Source organism: Diplotaxodon limnothrissa, linkage group LG15 (genome assembly GCF_057381915.1).
Source record: "Diplotaxodon limnothrissa isolate DT_005_m linkage group LG15, D_limnothrissa_male_GT1.1, whole genome shotgun sequence".
Classification (NCBI taxonomy): Eukaryota; Metazoa; Chordata; class Actinopteri; order Cichliformes; family Cichlidae; genus Diplotaxodon; species Diplotaxodon limnothrissa.
Window position 1 is genome coordinate 19,286,278 of NC_140610.1, and position 21,139 is coordinate 19,307,416.

Genomic DNA, 21,139 nt, shown 5'->3' on the forward strand with positions numbered 1-21,139 from the left:
TGCTGCTGAAGTGAAGTGCATCAAAGTTACAGAATCTTAATTAGAGACACAGCTAAGCATTTTGCAATTTCACATGATTTTAAAAAGTTTAAATTTCTTCAGTATTGAACAGCAGAAATGAGTCTTTCTTATTGTAAGTCAGTAAAAATTTAAAATTTAAAAAAAAGATAACAACAACAAAACAGAGGCCGACAGGGCTGTACATAACAGTAGACTGGTGGGTAATAAGCAAGCGGATAATGCAGAAAACAGAGATTTTTAGATGGAAAACTACCCTTGAAGTAGGGGAGACCGGGGATAGTTGTAACATTCCTGACATTTTTGGCTGTAGCTTTGAGCTCTTTTAAGGTAGTGGATTCAAAATGCAATGCAAAGTTTTTACATGTCTCTATGAAATAGTAGAGCTATTTTTTTCTGCAACGCAGTTACTAATTGCATGGTATGGTCTCAAACACAAAGAGAGAAATGTGACAATCAACCCCATGGTCTGGGTTATGTAATCATGTAATCTTTTTTATTCTACACCTGAATGCACTTATAAGAACTGATGTAGCTACAGCTAATATCTGAACATTATAATGAAGCTGAAAAAATGTAGTTGTGCACCAGCTTCATCAACTGCACTGTATGTGTTTGTGTCAAGTTTTTAATCACTATCAGAATCACAGTGATGACAGATGTATGGCACCCTTTGAGTGCAGGCCTCACGAGCCCACAGAGTACAGGTCAGGCACTTAACCCAAGCTTCTGGGGGAATGTAAGCATCGCAATTCCATTGCTCTTGCAGAAGTCAATGGCTGCAGTTGGCAGGTGTGAACTGTGGTTATCCATGGGAAGAATCACTTTCTTTACGGCTGACTTTGGTGTGGTTTGCAAAGTGCTTCAACTATAGATGAGGAACTCTGTTTCTTGCATCCATCCTGATTTATTTCCACTATACTTCCTACTGAGAAACTTTCTGGCCCAGTCCTCAAGGATTTGTCCAATGACTTTGGATATTTACATCCATGTTTCACTGCAAGCTGATATGCCAGTTCTTTTACCTGTAATTTTAATCACAAAAAATGTTAGTATTTCTGCTATACTATATTTTAAATGGCCACCATCACAAATTTCTAACTTTTCCCTACCTTATCCTCTATCAATTCCTATTGGCTTACCTCACATGGTCATAGTCAATAAAATGCATCTGCAACCCTCATCGTACTCATCAGGTATTTTGTTAATTCTTTGTGAAGACCTTCTTTCGACTATTCAATTCAATTTCAATTCAATTCAATTTTATTTATATAGCTCCAAATCACAACAAAAGCCACCTCAAGGCGCTTTATATTGTACAGTAGATACAGAGAAAAACCCAACAATCATATGACCCCCTATGACCAAGCACTTTGGCGACAGTGGGAAGGAAAAACTCCCTTTTAACAGGAAGAAACCTCCAGCCGAACCAGGCTCAGGGAGAGGCGGCCATCTGAAGGAAAACAGGATAAAGACATGCTGTGGAAGAGAGACAGAGATTAATAACAGATATGATTCAACACAGAGAGGTCTGTTACTTTTTTTCTTAAATTGTCTGTGTTTGTCAAAAGGTGCTAATTTTTCACATGTGATAGAGTAACTGAATTGGGCATGTACAGGATGAATCAGAACGAAATTAACATCTTATAGTTTCTATCCTATCCAGCTCTTTCTAAGAAGTCAGTTTAATAGGCATAAGGTTTAAATTGATCTCTCTTATCCTCGAACTAAAATTCTTATGTGTTTACATAGTTCAGACCCACTTAGACTGTAGTTCAACAGGGTGAATACAATGTTTAAATGCCACAGTGAGCGCTTCTTCCAGAAAAAAATACTGTGTCGCAGTCACGCTGCTAGAGTCCGTCTCCATCATGGCCGCTCAGTGGACACAGTTTCACTGAAACTCCTGTAAAAATGTAGACACTGGATCGCGCATGCGCATTGCCGGTGGCTTAGTGGGTCGCAATCTCGCGCAACTTGCTTGGGCGACAGTCGGGGTTATAGCAACGGAAAGCCCATCAGCAGAAGCAGCGGGACGGCGGAGAGAGAGACGGCGGTAGCTTCAGTGAGTAACAAGAACTTTATTAAAAACGGCCCTCCGCACGGCCCAGTCCGTGCTGTCTAAACCACTTTATCACGGGAAAAAGACTCCAATCGTCCCGTAGGTGACAGCCAGTCGTTGGCTGGTAAGGTGCGTATGTATTATCGAAAAGGCCTCCAGAGGGGGGTAACGTTAGCCTGTAAAAGTCGCGTTTTCAGTTACGCTCGGGTGTGTTAAAGTTAGCGGATACAAGTGTAGGGAAATAAAATAAGCTGGAAAAACTGCTTATTTAAAACAACAGTAGCCAAACACCCACGGAGCCCCACCACAACCTGCGGGGGGCGAGTAGTTAGCCGGGAGCTAGCTGATCGGTCTGAGCAGCGCTGAAACGACTGTAACGTCAACTGTCAAAACACCGAGCCGTGAACGAAGTTCAGCCCTTAACTGTCCAACAAACCATGGTTTATAAACTATTGCATTACCAAACTTTTCATAGCCTGCTTAGATCAAACTATAAAATGCAAAATTACCTCTGCTGATAAAGAAATACAGTTTTTATCAGATTGAGCCCCTTATCTGATTAAAAACCTTTTGACAAAGAGCTCTTTATAACCGCTCCAATATGATATTATTTCAAACTAAGCAGAAGTGTCCTGTAAGTCTGAAGTTTTTTCAGTCAATTTTAACTAGTACATCTTCTTTTAATTAGTAAATTGTATTCTCTGTTATTTATTTATTTACTCTTGTTTATTTCCCGACAGTACGTCAGACTTTACCAAAAAAAAGAAAAATACTATCACTTTATAGGTCAATCTATCAGCATGATTTATTAGTAGCTTCATAATTAACCCTATAAATGTATAATAGAAAAATATTTGCTAATTTAAGCTTTAAATTAAATGTATGAGTTCTATTACCGTAATAAAAAAAAAAAGAGAGAGGACAGCTGTGTCAGCCAACGATTTTTTACAATAAATCTGAAAATGTATCAGGACAAACCAAGCAAGTTTTTACTGGCACACATCATGTCTTTAGTTGGAGCTGTGTAAAGTACCAAATATAACATATGCATAAATAGTATTTTTGAACCAGCAAGGTGATTCCCTTGCTTAAAACTTGACATATCTCACCATGGTGTGCACAGTGTGCTTTTTAAAAGGAAAATCAGAGTACAGTTGATTAGTGGAAGATAAAGTAGAAGTGATAGGCCTATAAAATTATCTACAGCAGATGAACAGCATTTTTAAGAAACAGGAAAAAATACAGTAAAGACCTAACACAGGACCTGAGAGAAAATGCTGAGATATCCCAACTTACACAAGAACAGGACCGAAAATTAGTGTCAGTAGGTCGCATGTAGTGATGAGTCCAAATTAGGAATTTGTGTTTCAAATCATCATCAATATTTACAAAAGAGAATGAGGAGAGAGGTACAATAAGGAGTGTCTACAGCCATCTGTACAACATGGTGGAGGCTCTGTCACGTTTGGGCTGCATTTCAGTCAGTAGTGTTGGAGATCTTGTCACATGTATGAAAGGTATTATAGAACCAATTTTTTTTAAGACTCAAAAATTGCCTTTTTAAAAATCTGTAAATTATAGTTGTTGTTTTTTCTTTTATTTGTTGTTGATTATTAGGGCTTGTTGCTGGATGAAAAAGGGTCATTGATTAGTATACTAACATGTTCAATCTGTTATCTTTTTTGACAGTAATTTCTGAATTTCCCATGTTATTTTTACTCTGAAAAACAAGTGTCTTTTATAATTATTGATGTGGTTTGTTTGTCATCGTGATCATGAGCAGCTATCATGTTCAATAATGAAGACTGTTCAGTTGCAGAGCTTTGATTAAAATTATCTTCTAAAATTATTATTTATTATTATATTACAGTGTTTCAGTGCTGCTGGGTCAAATTCATTGGTCCGGTTACACTTTTTATGAACATATTTCTTTTGTCTATATTGTAGAGAGTCTCTAAAACTAACATTACACAAAGCAAAACACAATCAGGAGCTGAATAATGTTACATCACTTTATTTATCATTCAGTCTGTACTCACATTTTGATGGTTTTTCATTTAATCTGAAGGTTATCAAAGTGTGTTCCTATCAACATAAAATGCTAATAACATTTAAAAGAAGACCCAAATTTATATTTGACTTCAACAAGTGAAATAATTCCAGAAACAGTTGGCTGTTATGTGTGGATGGTGTTTGAAATTAGAATTATAATAGAAGGGAGTTGTCAGATTATTTTTTTTTTTGTGGTTTGACTTGGACATTTCTCTGGAAATTTCTGGATATTTGTTTTATGTTGCCTTCATTTCCACACCTTATATCCTGAATATATAGTACCTGTGTATTAGGGATGTGTGACAACGGCTCAAGGTTATGTCACCATAGTTTAAAAAAACTTGTGATATTGATATTTCTGGTGGTATAAAATAAATCGAAACAATGTGTTATTAATGCTTGTAGCTTGCAAGTAGCAGCATTTATACGTGTTAGTAAATGAAGATAATTTTCTTTCCTTCTTTTCCAATGAACTACTGTCATTGATGACACATTACCTAATCTGAAGTGTGAATCTACTGAAACAAGGTGCCAACAACAGCAGCATTTTGCTTTATTAGCAGTGACACAGCATAAGTTTAATGTAAGAACAAAAGTAGCGTAGTTAGTATCTTCCCTGGAATTAAGGATGGATTAGGTAGAAATATATTATAAATTTGCTTGGCTTAAAAAGAAAAGAATCACTGATTGAAAAGAATCAATCAGTGGATCAAAGTCCACACGCAAACCTGATTGAAATGCTGTGGTTGGATCTAAGAGAACTGCGTATAGATGAATGCCTACAAACCTCAATGTACCAAAGCAATGTTGTAAAGAAGACTTGGCCAGAATACCTCTACAGCAATGTAAGAGACTGATAAAGTCAGACAGAAAACAGCTACTTCAAGTGCTTAAAGTAGTCCTACAGACTATTGAATCACTGAGTGTATTTAGTTTTTCACAGGACTGCACAGACTCCTGAGAAAACTTTCTTTTTCACATCACTGCACGTTGTCATCACCTACCAGTCTGATCCAGAAAAAAGGTTCTAAAAACCTACTAAGTTGAAAATCCATGACAATCCGTGTCCTTATATGACCTGAAACTTGTGGCCAGCTTGGGTGTTATTTTTGCTGTGCTGATAAGAAATAAATACAGTTGTGAGTTGTTGTAGTACCGTGTCACTCTTGAATAATTTGCCTGAACAGTCGCATTGACCTGAAAGTTGTTTGAATAACTGTCAGCTTTGCATCATGGGTGGTTGAAAAAGTCATAGAGCAGACTTCATTATTTAACTGCTTGGAGTTCACAGAGTAGTTGAACTGTAGTATTTTATGTGAGGACTCTGTGTTCAGACACTGAAATACTGGAATATTTGGCAGTATTTCCTGCAGTCAGGAAGTGATTGTTCAGCACAACATCCTGTATTGTGTTTATTTTGGAGGACATCAGCTCACAGGAAATGCTGTGGTATTGTTGGATTTTTCCTTATCTCACCTGTCAGTGTGATGCGTCCCTGCTGGGTTGGTTTTTATGTTTGTCTGACGCACCTACAGGCGGTCTGAACTGCGATGGGCACAGCATGTTGAACCTGGGCTAACAGGATTAACTGGGCAGAGATTAGAGGCCCGGCCTCAGGTTTTCTGTGGCATGTCCCTCTGTAACCCTGGCGAGGGGTAAACCTCCATGACCTATTTTTATGGTTTGCAGTTTATGTATTTTCTTGTTTTGCATTCAGTTTGGTTTCAGTCAGTTTCTATTAAGAGTTTACTCTACTTTATGTTTAGTTTTTATTGTTTAAGATGTTCTTATTGAAATTTCACTGATTATTTGTTTGAGACCTCAGAAATTTCCACATATTTACGTCAGTACTGAGTCTGCCATGTTTGGGGTGCAAAATGTAGCTTCACTTACAGCATTTTAATAAAGTAGCCACACCACAGTGTTTCACATATGTTTATGAAATTATGTAAACACCTCAAATATCCGAAGATGTAAAAAAACGGATCTAGGAGCTGTGCCCTAAACTCAGCAAGAAGTCAGCCAGTTTGAATTTCTCAGTGTTTTAGTAGAAATCAGCACACAGATTTAATCACATCACGTATTTCATATTTGGTCAGCTTGAACTAAAGACCTTAATGTTGCTATATTTTGTTGGTTTTGAATTTTCTTTAAAGGGTTAAATCATTGTGACTTGGTCAATTTCAGTGTTTCAACATAATTCTAAAACTTACTTATGTAAACATGTCCCCAGACAGTTAAATTAGCACTTTTGAGTAGATGATTACCTTATGTGAAGTATAAACTGTAACCGGGCTGATACTGAACATGATTCCGGTTTCTGTCTCTAGGTCTTTGTATAAGTGGTCAAGCACAACCCAGTTCTCAGCAGTACGCTCCAACACACACCCAGCACAGGTGAGTAAATGTGTGTTCCCATATGTTTTATTACAAAGCATGCAAACTTAAATAAACGTAATAAAACATGAAGATAAAGATGTAATAGGTTATTCAAAATTACCAAATGGTGATTTAAAAAAAAAGGTAAATAAACCGGGGTGGTGGTCCCCATCTTTAAGAAGGGGGACCGGAGGGTGTGTTCCAACTACAGGGGGATCACACTCCTCAGCCTCCCTGGGAAAGTCTATGCCAGGGTGCTGGAAAGGAGAGTTCGTCCGCTAGTCGAACCTCGGATACAGGAGGAACAATGCGGTTTTCGTCCTGGTCGCGGAACACTGGACCAGCTCTTTATCCTCTCCAGGATACTTGAGGGTGCATGGGAGTTTGCCCAACCAGTCTACATGTGTTTTGTGGACTTGGAGAAGGCATTCGACCGTGTCCCTCGGGGTGTCCTGTGGGAGGTGTTGCGGGAGTATGGGGTGTCTGGCCCATTGCTACGGGCCATTCGATCCCTATACAACCGTTGCAAGAGCTTGGTTCGCATTGCCGGCAATAAGTCGGACTCGTTCCTGGTGGGTGATGGGCTCCGCCAGGGCTGCCCTTTGTCTCCGGTTCTGTTCATAATTTTTATGGACAGGATTTCTAGGTGCAGCCAAGTGGCGGAGGGCTTTCGCTTCGGTGGCCTCAGAATCTCATCTCTGATTTTTGCAGATGATGTGGTTCTGTTGGCTTCATCGGGTGAGGGCCTCCAGCTCGCACTGGAACGGTTCGCAGCCGAGTGTGAAGCAGCGGGAATGAGGATCAGCACCTCCAAATCTGAGGCCATGGTTCTCAGCCGGAAAAGGGTGGAGTGCCCACTCCGGGTCGGGGATGAGTTCCTGCCCCAAGTGGAGGAGTTCAAGTATCTCGGGGTCTTGTTCGCGAGTGATGGGAGAAGGGAGCCGGAGATCGACAGACGGATTGGGGCTGCGGCTGCAGTAATGCGGACGCTGCACCGGTCCGTCGTGGTGAAGAGGGAGCTGAGTGTAAAAGCGAAGCTCTCAATTTACCGGTCGATCTACGTCCCTACCCTCACCTATGGCCACGAGCTGTGGGTAGTGACCGAAAGAACGAGATCGCGGATACAAGCGGCGGAAATGAGCTTCCTCCGAAGGGTGGCTGGCCTCTCCCTTAGAGATAGGGTGAGAAGTTCGGCCATCCGGGAGGGGCTCAGAGTAGAGCAGCTGCTGCTCCACATCGAAAGGAGCCAGCTGAGGTGGTTCGGGCATCTGACAAGGATGCCCCCTGGGCGCCTCCTGGGTGAGGTGTTCCAGGCATGTCCCACCGGGAGGAGGCCCCGGGGCAGACCCAGGACACGCTGGAGAGATTATATCTCTCGGCTGGCCTGGGAACGCCTTGGTGTTCCCCCGGATGAGCTGGAGGAGGTGGCTGGGGAGAGGGAGGTCTGGGCCTCTTTGCTTAGGCTGCTGCCCCCGCGACCCGGCTCCGGATAAAGCGGATGAAGATGGATGGATGGATGGATGGTAAATAAAATAAAAAAGATCATGAATTCTCTGTCATTTAATACGCTCCTTTTTGCCACGCTCCTGGATACACATATTCTTCATTATGTGGAGTCGCTTACTTTTACTTTATATAGATATAAACACATTTTCATAGATTAATCAGACTTATGTGTCAGTGAAAAAAGATTGTCTGGAGCCTTCAGATGTTACACTGATGTTAATATCTTTACATGTGCTTGCGTGTTTGTGGGTGCCTAGCAGGAGGATGGCGGTGAATGTCTACTCCACCTCTATGACCATAGAGAACCTGAGTCGCCATGACATGTTGGCGTGGGTGAACGACTCTCTGCAGCTCACCTACACAAAGATTGAGCAGCTGTGTACAGGTAAACACACACTTCTCGAGAAAAAGCTTCAAATTAAAATAAATGTTTTTCTTGACTTTGTGCTCCTGTTCTGTTTTTTCAGGCGCAGCTTACTGCCAGTTCATGGACATGCTGTTTCCAGGCTGCATATTACTGAAGAAAGTCAAGTTCAACGCAAAACTGGAACATGAATACATCCACAATTTCAAGGTCTTACAGGCTGCGTTCAAGAGAATGACCGTTGACAAGGTGGGAACAGGGAAACCAACTGCTGTTTGTTCTTATTATCCGAGGTGTCATATCTGTACTTTTATATTAGTTATAAGTAGTTTATATTAGTGGCTCATCCCTTGCTGCTCTAGCCTACATGCCAAATAACCTTGCACAAACTTGGACTAACCCTAAGCTCTTAGAGGCATCCATCAGAGTACGAATGTTTAAGTAGAAAAACCATAGCTAAAACAGCTTGAGTGACGTTGTATATAAGAACCACTCTGTTTACTATTTAAGTCAGTACAGTTAAAGTACTGTGGCACAGTCTAAATTGTTTTTAACTGTACTGTAGATAAAGTTGTCTTTAAAGTTGTCATTCTATTATTACGAATGTGATTTTTTTTTTTTAAGGATCATTTACCTTGACAGAAGGAAGCAAGGTGATAACATGCAGATCATCTTAAAGATGGCTGCTGTTACCCCAAAATGACAGTTATTGGAGTATCTAATCCCAAGATTCCCTTTTATGACATTTCAAGAATGTTTTTCTCCTGCTATTTAAAAACATTTCAGATCATCCCGGTGGAGAAATTGGTGAAGGGGAAGTTCCAGGACAATTTTGAGTTCCTTCAGTGGTTTAAGAAGTTTTTTGATGCCAACTATGACGGGAAAGAATACGACCCTCTGCTCACACGGCAGGGCCAGGAAGGAACGCCGCCTCCACCTAATCCAGGTACAACACGACATAGTCAGCTGTGCGTGAACCTAAACCCTTCATTTTACTTCTCTCACATCTTCATGCTACCACATCCCCACCTCTAACCCAGGTAAACCTATTCATCATAAACCTAAAAGACCCACTCGCTCAGGTAACATCCCCTCCATGCAGCATGTGTGTGTGCAGTGTGTTACTCAGTTTATGGAGTGCTCGATCCTGGCTGGTTGTGGGCAGCACTAGGGGCTCTAATTATCTGTCTGCCAGCTCCTTCCTATTAACTCATTCACTGCCATTGACGTCTATAGACGTCAATTGAAAGCATACGTTTGAAAATGGCTGGCAGTGAATGAGTTAAGTTCGACTCTCATATTACAATTTTAGTATTTCTTCTGCATGTACAGCATTAATAATATGAAAAACTTTAAGGAAATATTTAAGACTGTAGGTCAAGCTTCTTGAATGCAGTATTTTTCCAATCTTTGAAAAATGCTGCTTTCGTAAAGTTATTGTCCTGTGAATAGGCTCTGTTTCCTATTCTTAGCTGACAGCAGTGGTACCCAGTGCGGTCTTCTGCTGCTGCTGTAGACTCGAGGTTCTATGACTAGGCATTCTCTCCACTGTGACATCGGACATCAACACTGCCTTTTCATCCAGAGAAGTGCCACTGACTCGGTATTTGCCCTTTTTTAAGGCCAGTTCCTGTAAACTCTAGAGATTGTTGTGCGGGAAAATTCCAGTAGATCAGTTTCTGAAATGTGTAGTTCTAAAATGGTATAACAGCCCATTGGCCACCAACAAACATGTCACGTTCAAAGTCACTTAGATCATCTTTCTTCATCACTTTGGATCTCAATTTAAACTTCAGTAGATGAAGTCTACATGCCTAAATGCACTGAGTTGCTTCCATATGATTGGCTCATTATTTTTTAGCATTAATGAGCAGTTGAACTGGTATACCTAATGAAGTGGCAGGTGAGTGTATGGACTTGAATTCTGATTCAAAGCTGTTAAACATCAGAGCTGCGCAGCCCGTGTTCTCTGAGGTTTGGTATTTTGTAGTGAGTCACAGCATTAAAAACAGAGGCGTACTAACTGACAGTAATATACCTCAAAGTGGAACATCATGTGGCCTTTAAAGTATCCTGAATACAAATGGGAGGATTATGTCCCAGCCCTGCCCACAAAGAACCAATTACCAGGTGAAACAGGAAACACATTAGCCAGTCATGCTGTTTCACTGATGCATGCACAATATAGTTTCATGGCAGTTTGTGGTGTCCACACGCTAAAATAAAAATGTGTACTGTTTCCTTTTCTTTGGTTTACTCAGTCAATGTTGTGAATTAGCATGGTATGTGTTCAGTGCTCTCATAAGATTTACTGAACAAACACCACTCTGGATTGAGCCATTAAGAGATGTGATGTTTTGTAAAAATAGAACTTTCTGGGGAATTAAAAGGATCTTATCGTATTTTTTAGCAAACAAGATATTATCAAAATAGCTCTTGATTAGTAAACTTACATCAAGAAGGATTTTGCTGTAAATACTCAGACATACTTAGGGGCTGACGAACTAAATAGATGTATAGATATGTAAACATGTGCTTCTTTCACATAGGCCCCATGAGAACATCTCCCACAGCACCAAAGAGTGTCCCCACCCCGCAGAGGCAGATAGCATCAGCCCGCAGGAACCCTCCTGTGACACGTAATGGAGGAGACGCTGAGCTCATAGAGCTCAACCAGCAGGTACCGCTGCCCTGATAACTTTTCAAGAAAACCCTGTAACAGAGGTCCTGTGCAGCTCTCACATCAAAACTGCATAATTACTCAAACCCTTCAGCATTAATGAAGTTGGTAGTGGTTTGGAAGCTTCCCAGATTTCTTTTTTCAGTGTGAGTACTGGTGCTGGATTCTGATTACTACTCCTTAAGAACCAGCCCACATTTCTGCTGATCTGCTCTGTGACACAGAGTCACTAACAGACCCAGGAGTACTTTTGGATGGAAATCTCTTAAGTCACTCTGCAGTGTCCCTCTCATAGCTACACATGTCAATAGTTTCATCTTTGGACATAGAAATTTTGTGCTGCCACCTTTTTGGCAGTGGAACCAGTCTTGGAGCTGGTTCCTTGTTTCTGTACCAGGACTGTGTCGGTGGGAAAAATGCAAGAGTGGTACAACAATTTAACTTTGGAATGTTTTTCTGACTCACACAAGTCAGGCTGAAAACACTGAAAAGGTTCTGATGTGACCAGCTCAACAAATCTTCACATCCTGTTAGTTGACTGTGGACATTAGTACACAAAATTTATATGTAGCTTTTTTCCTTAAAACGCTGCAGCTTTGTGAGCATGTTATGATATAATTTCTTCTCTTTTGTGTCTTCTATTTCTTTGTTTTTATTGTTGAACAACATTGTTGTTTCAGCTGCCTCCCTCATCGTTTTTTTCCCACGGTTGTTTCTGGTCATAGTTGCTCGATCTGAAGGTGACCGTAGACGGGCTGGAGAAGGAGAGGGACTTCTACTTTGGGAAGCTGAGAGACATTGAACTCATCTGCCAGGAGAAAGAAAACAACCCAGTTTTGAGCAAAATCATGGACGTCCTGTATGCTACAGAGGTAAATACAGGCCAAAATGTGTACTTACATTCAGCAATTACAGCACAGACCAGGAATTTGGGGGGGTGGACTGGTCTCAGGCTTTCATAAAATTTCTTGAGATATTACAAGAAATCAGACGATATGTTTGTTGGTTGTTAGAACATTTATTTCCCACAGTATTCAGATTAATTCCTTATCCCCTGACTTTACCGAAGGCATCACATATTTATGTCATCTGCAGGCTGGTGAACATTTGAATAGTCAAATGTTCACCAGCCTGCATTCAGAGTTACATGCTCCACACTGCTTGCAGTCATGCACATGTTTTCAGGTAATGAGCCAGTTATAATTCCTTGAATTCCTGATTATGGAATTTTAAACATTTTAGGCTGATCTGAGCCATGAGCAAAGTCCAGTTTGTTTACCTTTGATCACTGTGACACGGTTCATTTGGATTCAGGCATGTGGTACGATGCTAACAGTGGCTGAGCATAGACCTTTGACACATCTGAAACTATAGCTGCTTCTATGACATAATAATAGTAAGACACAAGAGAGGACAGCTTGTCACTGCTTCCAAAAATGACTCTAATTAAACCACAAGATGCATAAAATCGCAGACCTTCTGTGTTCTCTGTGAGTGCTTTTCAAGCACTCCCCAAAGCTAGCAAGTGTGAGGCAGGAGGGGTGAGGTGCTGGGACAAACTCAAGAGTACTCTGGTACTCTTTGTTAGGTGCATTATGAGTGGAGACCAGCGAGGGAGTGGAGGTGGGTGATGGTTGTACTTTCCATGGTACAAGACCCATGTCAGAAAGATTCAAAAATGAATTATACATTTATTTAAAGTGTGTTTGTAATATTACGAGGAAAATCCCATATTCCAGCTGGTACTGAGAACCTGCCGTACGTATCTCGTGATTATTATTTGATATGGCTGCATTTTACTACTTTCTGTAATCCATCACAGCATTTTGCAGCCTTTACCTAAATCTGGTTAGATTACCACAAAATTAGAAATCAGCCTGTCAGTAAAGCAATAAAGCACCTCAGTGAGGTACAGAGACATCTGAGTGAACAGCTATGTGCTTTAACGTATTGGTGCAAGGAGGAAATCTTTAAAAAAATACTGAGATTATGAACAAATGTAGCAAAAAACTTATGAAAGATGACCTGCAGCTGGTAAAGCCTGAAACACTGATCTTATCTTTTCCAGGAGGGATTTGCACCACCAGAAGATGATGAAATTGATGAAGGAGCACGAGGAGAACACGAGGAGTACTGAAATCTTCCTCTCCTCTTTATCACCGTCACCACTCCTCCACCTCCCTTCCTTTAATCTGACCTTAATTGCCATTTTTGCCCCTTTTTGTTTTCCCTCTAATTAGTTTACATTTTACAAACTCCCCTTACTTCGCCTGTCTTGTCCATGGCTGTCCATCTCACAACATGTTTGTTGTACAGCCTCACTTCCTTTCCAAACTCTTACTAGTAAAGGACGCTTAACCCGAACCGGTCTGGACTCGGACCCAGCAGCCTGGCTTGGCTTACTCGACTTGTTCTAACCTGATGGGACAACTGTACTGCGGGGCTTCTCATCCTGCTGGTGTGTCGCAGGTTTATAGTTAACAGCAGTGAGATGACAAACAGCTCTGGAGTGCTATGAATCTGTCTGATGAGTCAGGTCACTTTCTCCCATCATGCACTCTGATTGACCACACACAGACACATATTGATCAGGGTTCTCTGCAAAGTTTATACATGAAACCACACAATGTTTTCCACATAATGTGATCAGCTTTAGAAGATTTTGACTGGAAGTGGCTCAAAGTGAGATTATAAAAAGGCGTTAAGCCTATCCAGAGAGCAGCATGCACGCTGCACACGATGACACATGTGAACGTTTAGCCCACAGACATATCACAGACTCTGAAATGCTCACATGTATGTCGTAAAAAAGCAATCATTCTGAGGTGAAGCATCACAGATATGTTTTTATTCATTAAGTCGTCCCAGCACAAAGGGTTTGCTCATGAAACTGTCCAGACAGCTTGTTTAGGAGCCATTAGATGTATTTATGTTTTTATTTATTTATATTTTTTAATCTGCTCTAAACAGTTTCTGAAAAAACACAAGATGGGGTTTGTAGAAACTGAAGGTCTTGCACTAAATGTAGCAAAAAAAGCTGACTGAAATGATCCAAAATGCCAACATGCAGTGACTGGCTACAGCCAGAACGACACAGAAAGATGCAATTTTATATTTTGTAGATTTGTTGAAAAAGACTTGTTTTTTTTTTTTGTTTCCTTTGCATTGAATTCTTCAGTGGCCAAGTCAGAGGCATAAGTTTAAACTTATTTAAATGTCAGGCTTTGAATTCTATCAATGAACAAATGTAAAAAAGAAGACTATAGAGGACACTACTAAATACTAATGTTTGACCGTTTTAATTGAGTTAAACATTTTAGCTGCTATCACTACTCTTCTGTTGTTGTATTTAATTGAATTTTCATAAGTCGCATAGCGTTAACACACCACAATGGCTGCCATAGAACTAAAGGTTTGTTTTTTGTGATTGACAGCCAGGCTGAGTGTGATTGCCATTAGTTGGATCAGTCTGAGAGAAGAGAACATCAGACCCTCTCTCACCTTGCCATGGCAGCTGTGTGATAAACTTGCATCATTTGGATTTACTGCTGGAATGAAATAAAGCTATGAGTTTCAAGAAAAGTAACAGACCTCATCACTGTGTGCTGTCTGCTTCCGTGTTTTTACAGAGATATAGACTTTATTTAATCCCACACTGGAGAAATTTCCTTGTTACAGCAGCACAAGGGACAGGAAGAAAGGTAAATTAGAGACATAATAGAAAAAAAACAAAAATAGAAAAAAATAAATAAGAGAAATAGTAAACAAAATAGCCACAATACTGTACTGTGCACACATGGTTACTACATACAGTAAAATACACCAAGATTTTACTTTTTTATATGTGCATAAAGCGCAGTGGGAATGATAACAATATACATGCATTTTTAAACAGTATTTCTCCTGTCTGGGTATGGTACAGCCTGACTGCTGTCGTGATGAAGGACCTGTGCAGGATCAGTCCTACACCGTGGCTGTTAAGTATACTACTCAGAGACCCCACAGTCTCATGTAGTTCCTGTTTTCTATTCATTAGGAGCAGCGTTTTCTATTTACATCATTTTTGCTTATGCAAATCAGCAGCATACTGATCACATCACACACACAACAGTCAGGCCCAGCACACGTTTGCTAAATGTTGCCTCCATGCACCTCCGTAGAAGTCAAGCAGTCAGTTGCATTGATATCTCTTTGGACCTCATATTGAAAGTTACAGTGAAAAGTTCAACAGTTTGAATCAACTCCAGATCTTTTATCGGCTTAATCTGAGATGAAATAATGAGGGAATGGCCTGCTCAAATATTTACAGGCTCACATACTGGACATAGTTCAACAACAATGCATAGGTCTGCCACTATGTTGCCAAGAAAGCTTTCACACATGGAAAAATATTTATGAATCAGTAGTGAGATGTTTTCCGACCTACAAAAGAGCAAGACACACTGAGACGTCCACTCAGTTTCAGGATTATGCTTCCACTCACAGTGAGTGGAGGAGGTCTGCTGAGGGATTTGGGAGGTTTGTGCCAAACACTAAGCGACGCTGCAGGATGTACTTGACCGTCTGTTCCACAGAGATGGCAGCCAGACAGAAAACTGCAGCATGCTGATGGTTTAATTGGACCTGGCAGTTATCAGTGATGATAGCATAGAGGATGAGATAATGAACTTTTCACAGGCAAATGGAAATGAGCTGAATGTTTTTATTCAAAGCTGAGCAGTAGAGTACCTGATGTTCAGCTTCCTGTTCACAAAATAGAAAATAAGCCTTTGAATTTTACCTGTTTGCTGAGCCAGGAATGGATAATAATGGACAGAGGCAGTGATTCAAACATCACAGTTTGAGTGGGATTTTTTAAAGCATGCAGCTTCATGATAGAATTAGTTATGTGTCATATTTAGGATTTCAACTATTGGCATATATTATTATAATCCATATATCTTCAAAGCGAAACGTCAAATTTTCTAGAGGCTGCGATGACTACAAATTATTTGTTTACAAATTATTTGTTTTGTCAATTATGATCCAAAACAGATAATTGTAACACTTGAAGGTAGAACCAGTGAGTTGGACTAAATCTAGAATATCTGATGCTCTAAATATGCTTTAGAGATCATTTTCACAATTAGGTAATTATTGATTAATGAAATGACATTAAATGCCTAATATTGTCTGACTACTAAAATAAGGTAAGATAACAAAATGGTAAGTTGTATGGGTGAGAGGTATGAAAGAGGTGTGGTCACTGGCGTGCACAGATAGAGACGAGGTGGTGCTGAAGCACTTGCCCTTTTGCCCTCAGTCCAAAAAAGTGCCCTTTTGAAAGACGTGATTTTTTTTTTTTTTTAAAGCTGCGCGATTTAAAAAGGTGTGAAAATAATGGCTTGATTTGTGCCCCTTCTTCAAAGACACCCGAACCCTGTCGCTTTTTCACTGTCACCGTGTCACGTGAACACGCTCGCAGTTCATTTGTTGTGAGGCGTGTAGCAGCGGCATGACATAGGAGTACTTGGAGTAGGCATAGTAGGCTAACTATAGCGACTGGGAGCCACGGCGGACAACACGGCAGCTCTTTCCCTTCCCAACCAGTCAGGTAACCCATGAATCGAGTGAAATTATTCTGTTTGCCCTCTAAGACCAACCTGCAATTGTTTTGTTGTGAAGTAGCCTGTCAGAAACTGCACATGACAAACTTTGCCAGCTTACCCCTCCATCCATCCATATGGATAAACAAAAAAACGACACATTTAAAATGTAACCTAAACCATTTAGGCAACCCCACTCTCCATCAATTCTGACCTTTTTGCATACACTATTGAAAATATCACGTTATGCTATAGGCTACATGCCGTTAGGCAGAGGGCTCTTTTGAGCCCATTTTTCGTTACAAATTTTAGGATGATCTCACGGAAATCTGTGAATAAATACAAAGTTTTCAAACTGAAGTCAGTGACGGGAAGACATCACACTTTTTAGAGATGGAACTGCAGAAAAACCTAAAACCTTGACATGATTATGAATAATAGAATTATGGACGTTTCTCCGTTTTTGTGGATTAGCCTTTCCATAACTAACGTCAACTACTGTCCTACTTTGGTAAGATTGAAATTAATGTCTTTGACTGTCTTTAGTAGGTGTCTCCTGTGAGAAAGTTAGAACACCGTCCAACTGTCTAAAGATGCAGTCTTTAGCCTAACTGGTTGTTACTGACTCAGCGATGCTCGCAGACATTTACGCACTGTGTTGTGACCTGATTGTGACAGAACAGTGACGTTGTTATTGGTAGTTTGAAGGGTACGGTGTTGGGGGTGGTGCATGTTAAAAGTTTTGAGAAGCACTGGTTAGACATGTTAATTTTTTTTTGGTGTAACATATTGGCAACATTAACACATTAATTTGCTAAAGGAAAAATAGGCAGTTCCCAATTGCCTGTGAAAACGACCATTCTGCCCTGTTCTTGTAATGACCACAGTCAGTCTTATTCGTTCTCATACATTTTGGTCTATTTATTTACTAATTTCAGCAAGCATAATGCCTAGGAAAGAGAGGCTGAGAAAGGAGAAAGAAAGGGATCTACAACAGGCAGCTCTGGGAAGCAGTTCTCTGCTCTCCTGGATGAAAGCAAAGGAAAATGAAGATGAAAGGTCAGAGTCAAGGGCAGAGTCAGGTTCTATTTTAATGTTTTAATGTAACCTGCTCCTTGCAGTTAATTCTATTGAAAAATCTTAAAAGCTGTTCACACTTAGTTTTTAATGAACTTAATCAGCAGGCATTGAGCTAACTATTATTTTGTACCTACGAAAGTTATTTCTATGTTACAAGACTTGCAGTATGGGTTATTATTAAAACTATCTGTTTAAGCTTATTATTATGATAAATAATAATACTATTATTATTATTATTGTTCCATTGTAGTCAGTCACAGCAGGGAAGCAGCTCTATGCCATCTACCAGCATAGCAGAAGAGGGAGATATAGAAACAGATGAAGCCGCGACCAATGCAGCAACAGGTTCAGTTAGGCCTACAGACACTGATGTAGTGCTCTCTGAAGACCACAATGAGGAAGAACAGATCGATCACATAATGTCAAAGTTAGCAGCTTTACAATACCCAACAGATCCAACACACATCCATACATTTAAAATAAAGCGCAATGACAGATACGTTTCAATGTGCTGCAATGTGGGCCCATGTCAGCCTGATATACCTTACCCAAAAACTGAGGGGAGATCATTCCAGAAACAGTGGTTTTCTGCTAATGTGTGGCTGGAATACTCACCCACTGCTAATTCAATGCATTGTTTTAGTTGTCGGCTTTTCCTCTCGGATGAAAAATATAAAAGCAGAACAGCCTGGACAACTGATGGCATCAGAAAGTGGAGTACTGCTCTTGAAAAAATCAAACAACACTCCAGCGCAGAGATGCACATGACAAGCATGGTTAGATGGATCAATTTCCAGAAAAAGGCCCTTCAGTCTGCATTTGATGTTTCAGACGTAAAAGGGGTGGAAGTTAGAGAGCGAGAGAGGCAGACAAACAAAGAAATCCTGACAAGATTAATTGACCTAACAGTGTATCTTGCACGTCAGGGACAAGCATTCCGAGGTCATGATGAGAGTGAGTCCAGTGATAACCGTGGCAATTTTCATGAATTAGTCAATGTATTTTCCCGCTACGATAGTGTGCTGAAAATGCATTTGGAAAAAATTGCCACAGTTAAAGCCACCAAGACAAGGCCCCAGGTGTCACTGCTTTCCAACAGAAGTCAAAATGACATCATTGCAGCACTAGGAACTTACATCAGGAAGGAGATACAACGTGAAATAAAAGAGGCTGAAATGTATTCCATTCTACTTGATGAAACCTCTGATGTTTCACACAAAGAGCAAGTGTCATTTGTTGTGCGATATTTTCATCATATGCAAATAAAGGAGAGATTCATCGAAGTGTGCAATGTTGATACAACTACAGGCCAGGAGCTGGAGAATACAGTGTTCTTGCTTCTGCAAAAGAATGGCCTAGAGATGAAGAACATGTATGGTCAAGGCTATGATGGAGCAGCCAACATGAGTGGCATGTATAAAGGTCTCCAAGCTAGAATCCGTGCACACAATGAGAAGGCCCTCTATGTGCACTGCAAAGCCCATTGCCTCAATTTGGTACTAGTGGAGGCATCAAAGTCCAGCAAGCATTTTGTGACATTTTTCAACTTGGTGGAGAAATTGTATGCCTTTTGCTCAGGCTCCCCAAAGCGTCATGCTGCCTTGGTCAAATTTCAGGAGTCTCTCTTTCCTGGACAACGTGTTATGGAGCTCCAGCAGCTGTCAGATACTCGATGGGCTTGCAGGGAAAAAGCACTGAAGGCACTTCAGAGAAATTTGAAAGCCATTTTGATGCTCCTTGATGACATCAGTGACAGTGACCCACCTAACCTGGCCCAAGGTGATGCTCAGATGTACAGAAATGCCATTAATTTTATGTTCATTCTCTGCATGGAAATCACCACACCAGTATTCGAAGTCACTGCTTTGGCATCAGATTCTCTGCAGGAAGAAGGGTTGGACCATTCCACTGCCTACAAGGTAATTGATGGTGTGCTTCACACATTGCAAACCATGAGGTCTGAGGAGAAATTTGGAGAGATATTTAGATGTGCATCAGAGAAGGCAGAGAGTTTCAACATTCCAGTACCTACCGTGGTGCCTGGTCAGGAGAGAAAGCGGAAAGTTCCAGTGCGTTTCCAACACAGCACCACAGTGTCTCAAGTAGGTGCTCAGTTTGAGTCAGTGGAGGCATATTTCAGGAGTGGTGTATATTTCACCTTTCTGGACATCATGACTGGGGAACTGAACAGGAGGTTCAAAGGGGACAATACTGGAAGCCCAACGGCCAGAATCATTCAGTCCTTCCAGCCCTTAACTGTGCATGCTAACTGGGTAGGCCCACCAAACCCAGAAGCCATTGAAGCTGTCCACATCCTCTGTGAATTCTATGGAGAAGATGAGGACCAGCTCAAAACAGAATTAAAGGTCTTCCACTCCAGCTTTAGTTCAAAAGACCTCAGAGAAATATTTCTGATACTGAGGGAAAACAATGGCCAGCTGATCTTTCCTGCCTTTGTCAAAATGATTCAGATCTACGCAACACTACCAGTGACAACTGCGACAGTTGAAAGATCTTTTTCAAAGCTAAAAATAATCAAAAATAAACTAAGAAGTTTGTGTGGAGAAGAAAGGTTGTCTGATCTCCTCTTGTTGGCCATTGAGAAAGATGTGGAGATCAATTACAACGAGGTCATCAACATCTACAAAGACATGGCACCAAGAAGGATGCTTCTTTAGAGCAGTACACTCCATTTAATGGACACTTGAGAATATGTATGTATATAGTTTAGAGTTGGATACAGATTTTATCTTTTTGTGGTGTGATTTTTGATTTTTAGAGAATGTTTTGAAATAAAAGTCAAATTGCATTTAACCTGTGCGATTTTTTTATTATAAAAAGAAAAGGTTTTCCACATATGCAAAAAGTGCCCTTTTTTCCCCCTGGAGCACTTGCCCCCCAAAATGTCTGTGCACGCCACTGGGTGTGGTAGAGATTGTGACCGGAAAAAGAAAAGGTACATAGGTGGGAGAATGGAAATTGTGGACAAAGGATGTTGGAGTTGGAGCTCTCGGGCAGGATTAAAAGAGGACCACTGTACTCTATAGAATCTAAAATGGCTCAATAATAATTAATATAGTATGGCATAACCAAATAGATAAGAGATAACCCCAAGGATATTAATTTTGGTATTAAGTTAAAAAGTATTGAAATGTAAGTTTTGCGCTAATTCTTTTTAATTTTTTTGAAAATTTAAAAACAGTTATCAAAAAGCAGTTGCTGTTTATTTTACAATAAATTGTAGATTTTTTTAAAATGTATTTTCTTTTTTTTAAACCGAACTCGTATTATTGTTGTATTTAGTTGTGTTTAAAATGAATCGGGGTCGTCTATGATTCCGTCTTGAAGACGCGTTTAATAAATTCCGTGTTTAAACTTGTTCCGTTCGGCTACGAACACGAAAGTTAACGGTC

The 21,139-nt window shown here is 40.4% G+C and overlaps 2 protein-coding genes across 5 annotated transcripts; both read left to right on the forward strand.

Moving 5' to 3' along the window:
• The first annotated feature begins 1,997 nt into the window (after nucleotides 1–1,997).
• LOC146617404 (microtubule-associated protein RP/EB family member 3-like) lies at nucleotides 1,998–14,642 on the forward strand. 4 transcript variants are annotated; one of them, XM_085371818.1, is made up of 9 exons: nucleotides 1,998–2,209; nucleotides 6,463–6,529; nucleotides 8,275–8,402; nucleotides 8,485–8,630; nucleotides 9,168–9,327; nucleotides 9,422–9,463; nucleotides 10,931–11,061; nucleotides 11,787–11,933; nucleotides 13,130–14,642. In XM_085371818.1, the coding sequence occupies exons 3-9, from the start codon at nucleotides 8,282–8,284 to the stop codon at nucleotides 13,196–13,198; spliced, it is 816 nt and encodes a 271-aa protein (XP_085227944.1). In that variant the 5' UTR covers nucleotides 1,998–2,209; nucleotides 6,463–6,529; nucleotides 8,275–8,281; the 3' UTR covers nucleotides 13,199–14,642. The 4 variants fall into 4 exon arrangements, with proteins under 4 accessions (XP_085227944.1, XP_085227943.1, XP_085227945.1 ...); XM_085371817.1 differs by having other exon boundaries at nucleotides 1,998–2,083; XM_085371819.1 differs by having other exon boundaries at nucleotides 1,998–2,083; nucleotides 8,278–8,402.
• A 3,346-nt stretch (nucleotides 14,643–17,988) lies between these two features.
• Nucleotides 17,989–20,404, forward strand: LOC146617405 (uncharacterized). The gene is made up of 3 exons (XM_085372561.1): nucleotides 17,989–18,425; nucleotides 19,755–19,769; nucleotides 20,019–20,404. Exons 1-3 carry the CDS (start codon nucleotides 18,002–18,004, stop codon nucleotides 20,402–20,404), a joined length of 825 nt encoding a protein of 274 aa, XP_085228687.1. The 5' UTR covers nucleotides 17,989–18,001.
• Nucleotides 20,405–21,139: the final 735 nt, after the last annotated feature.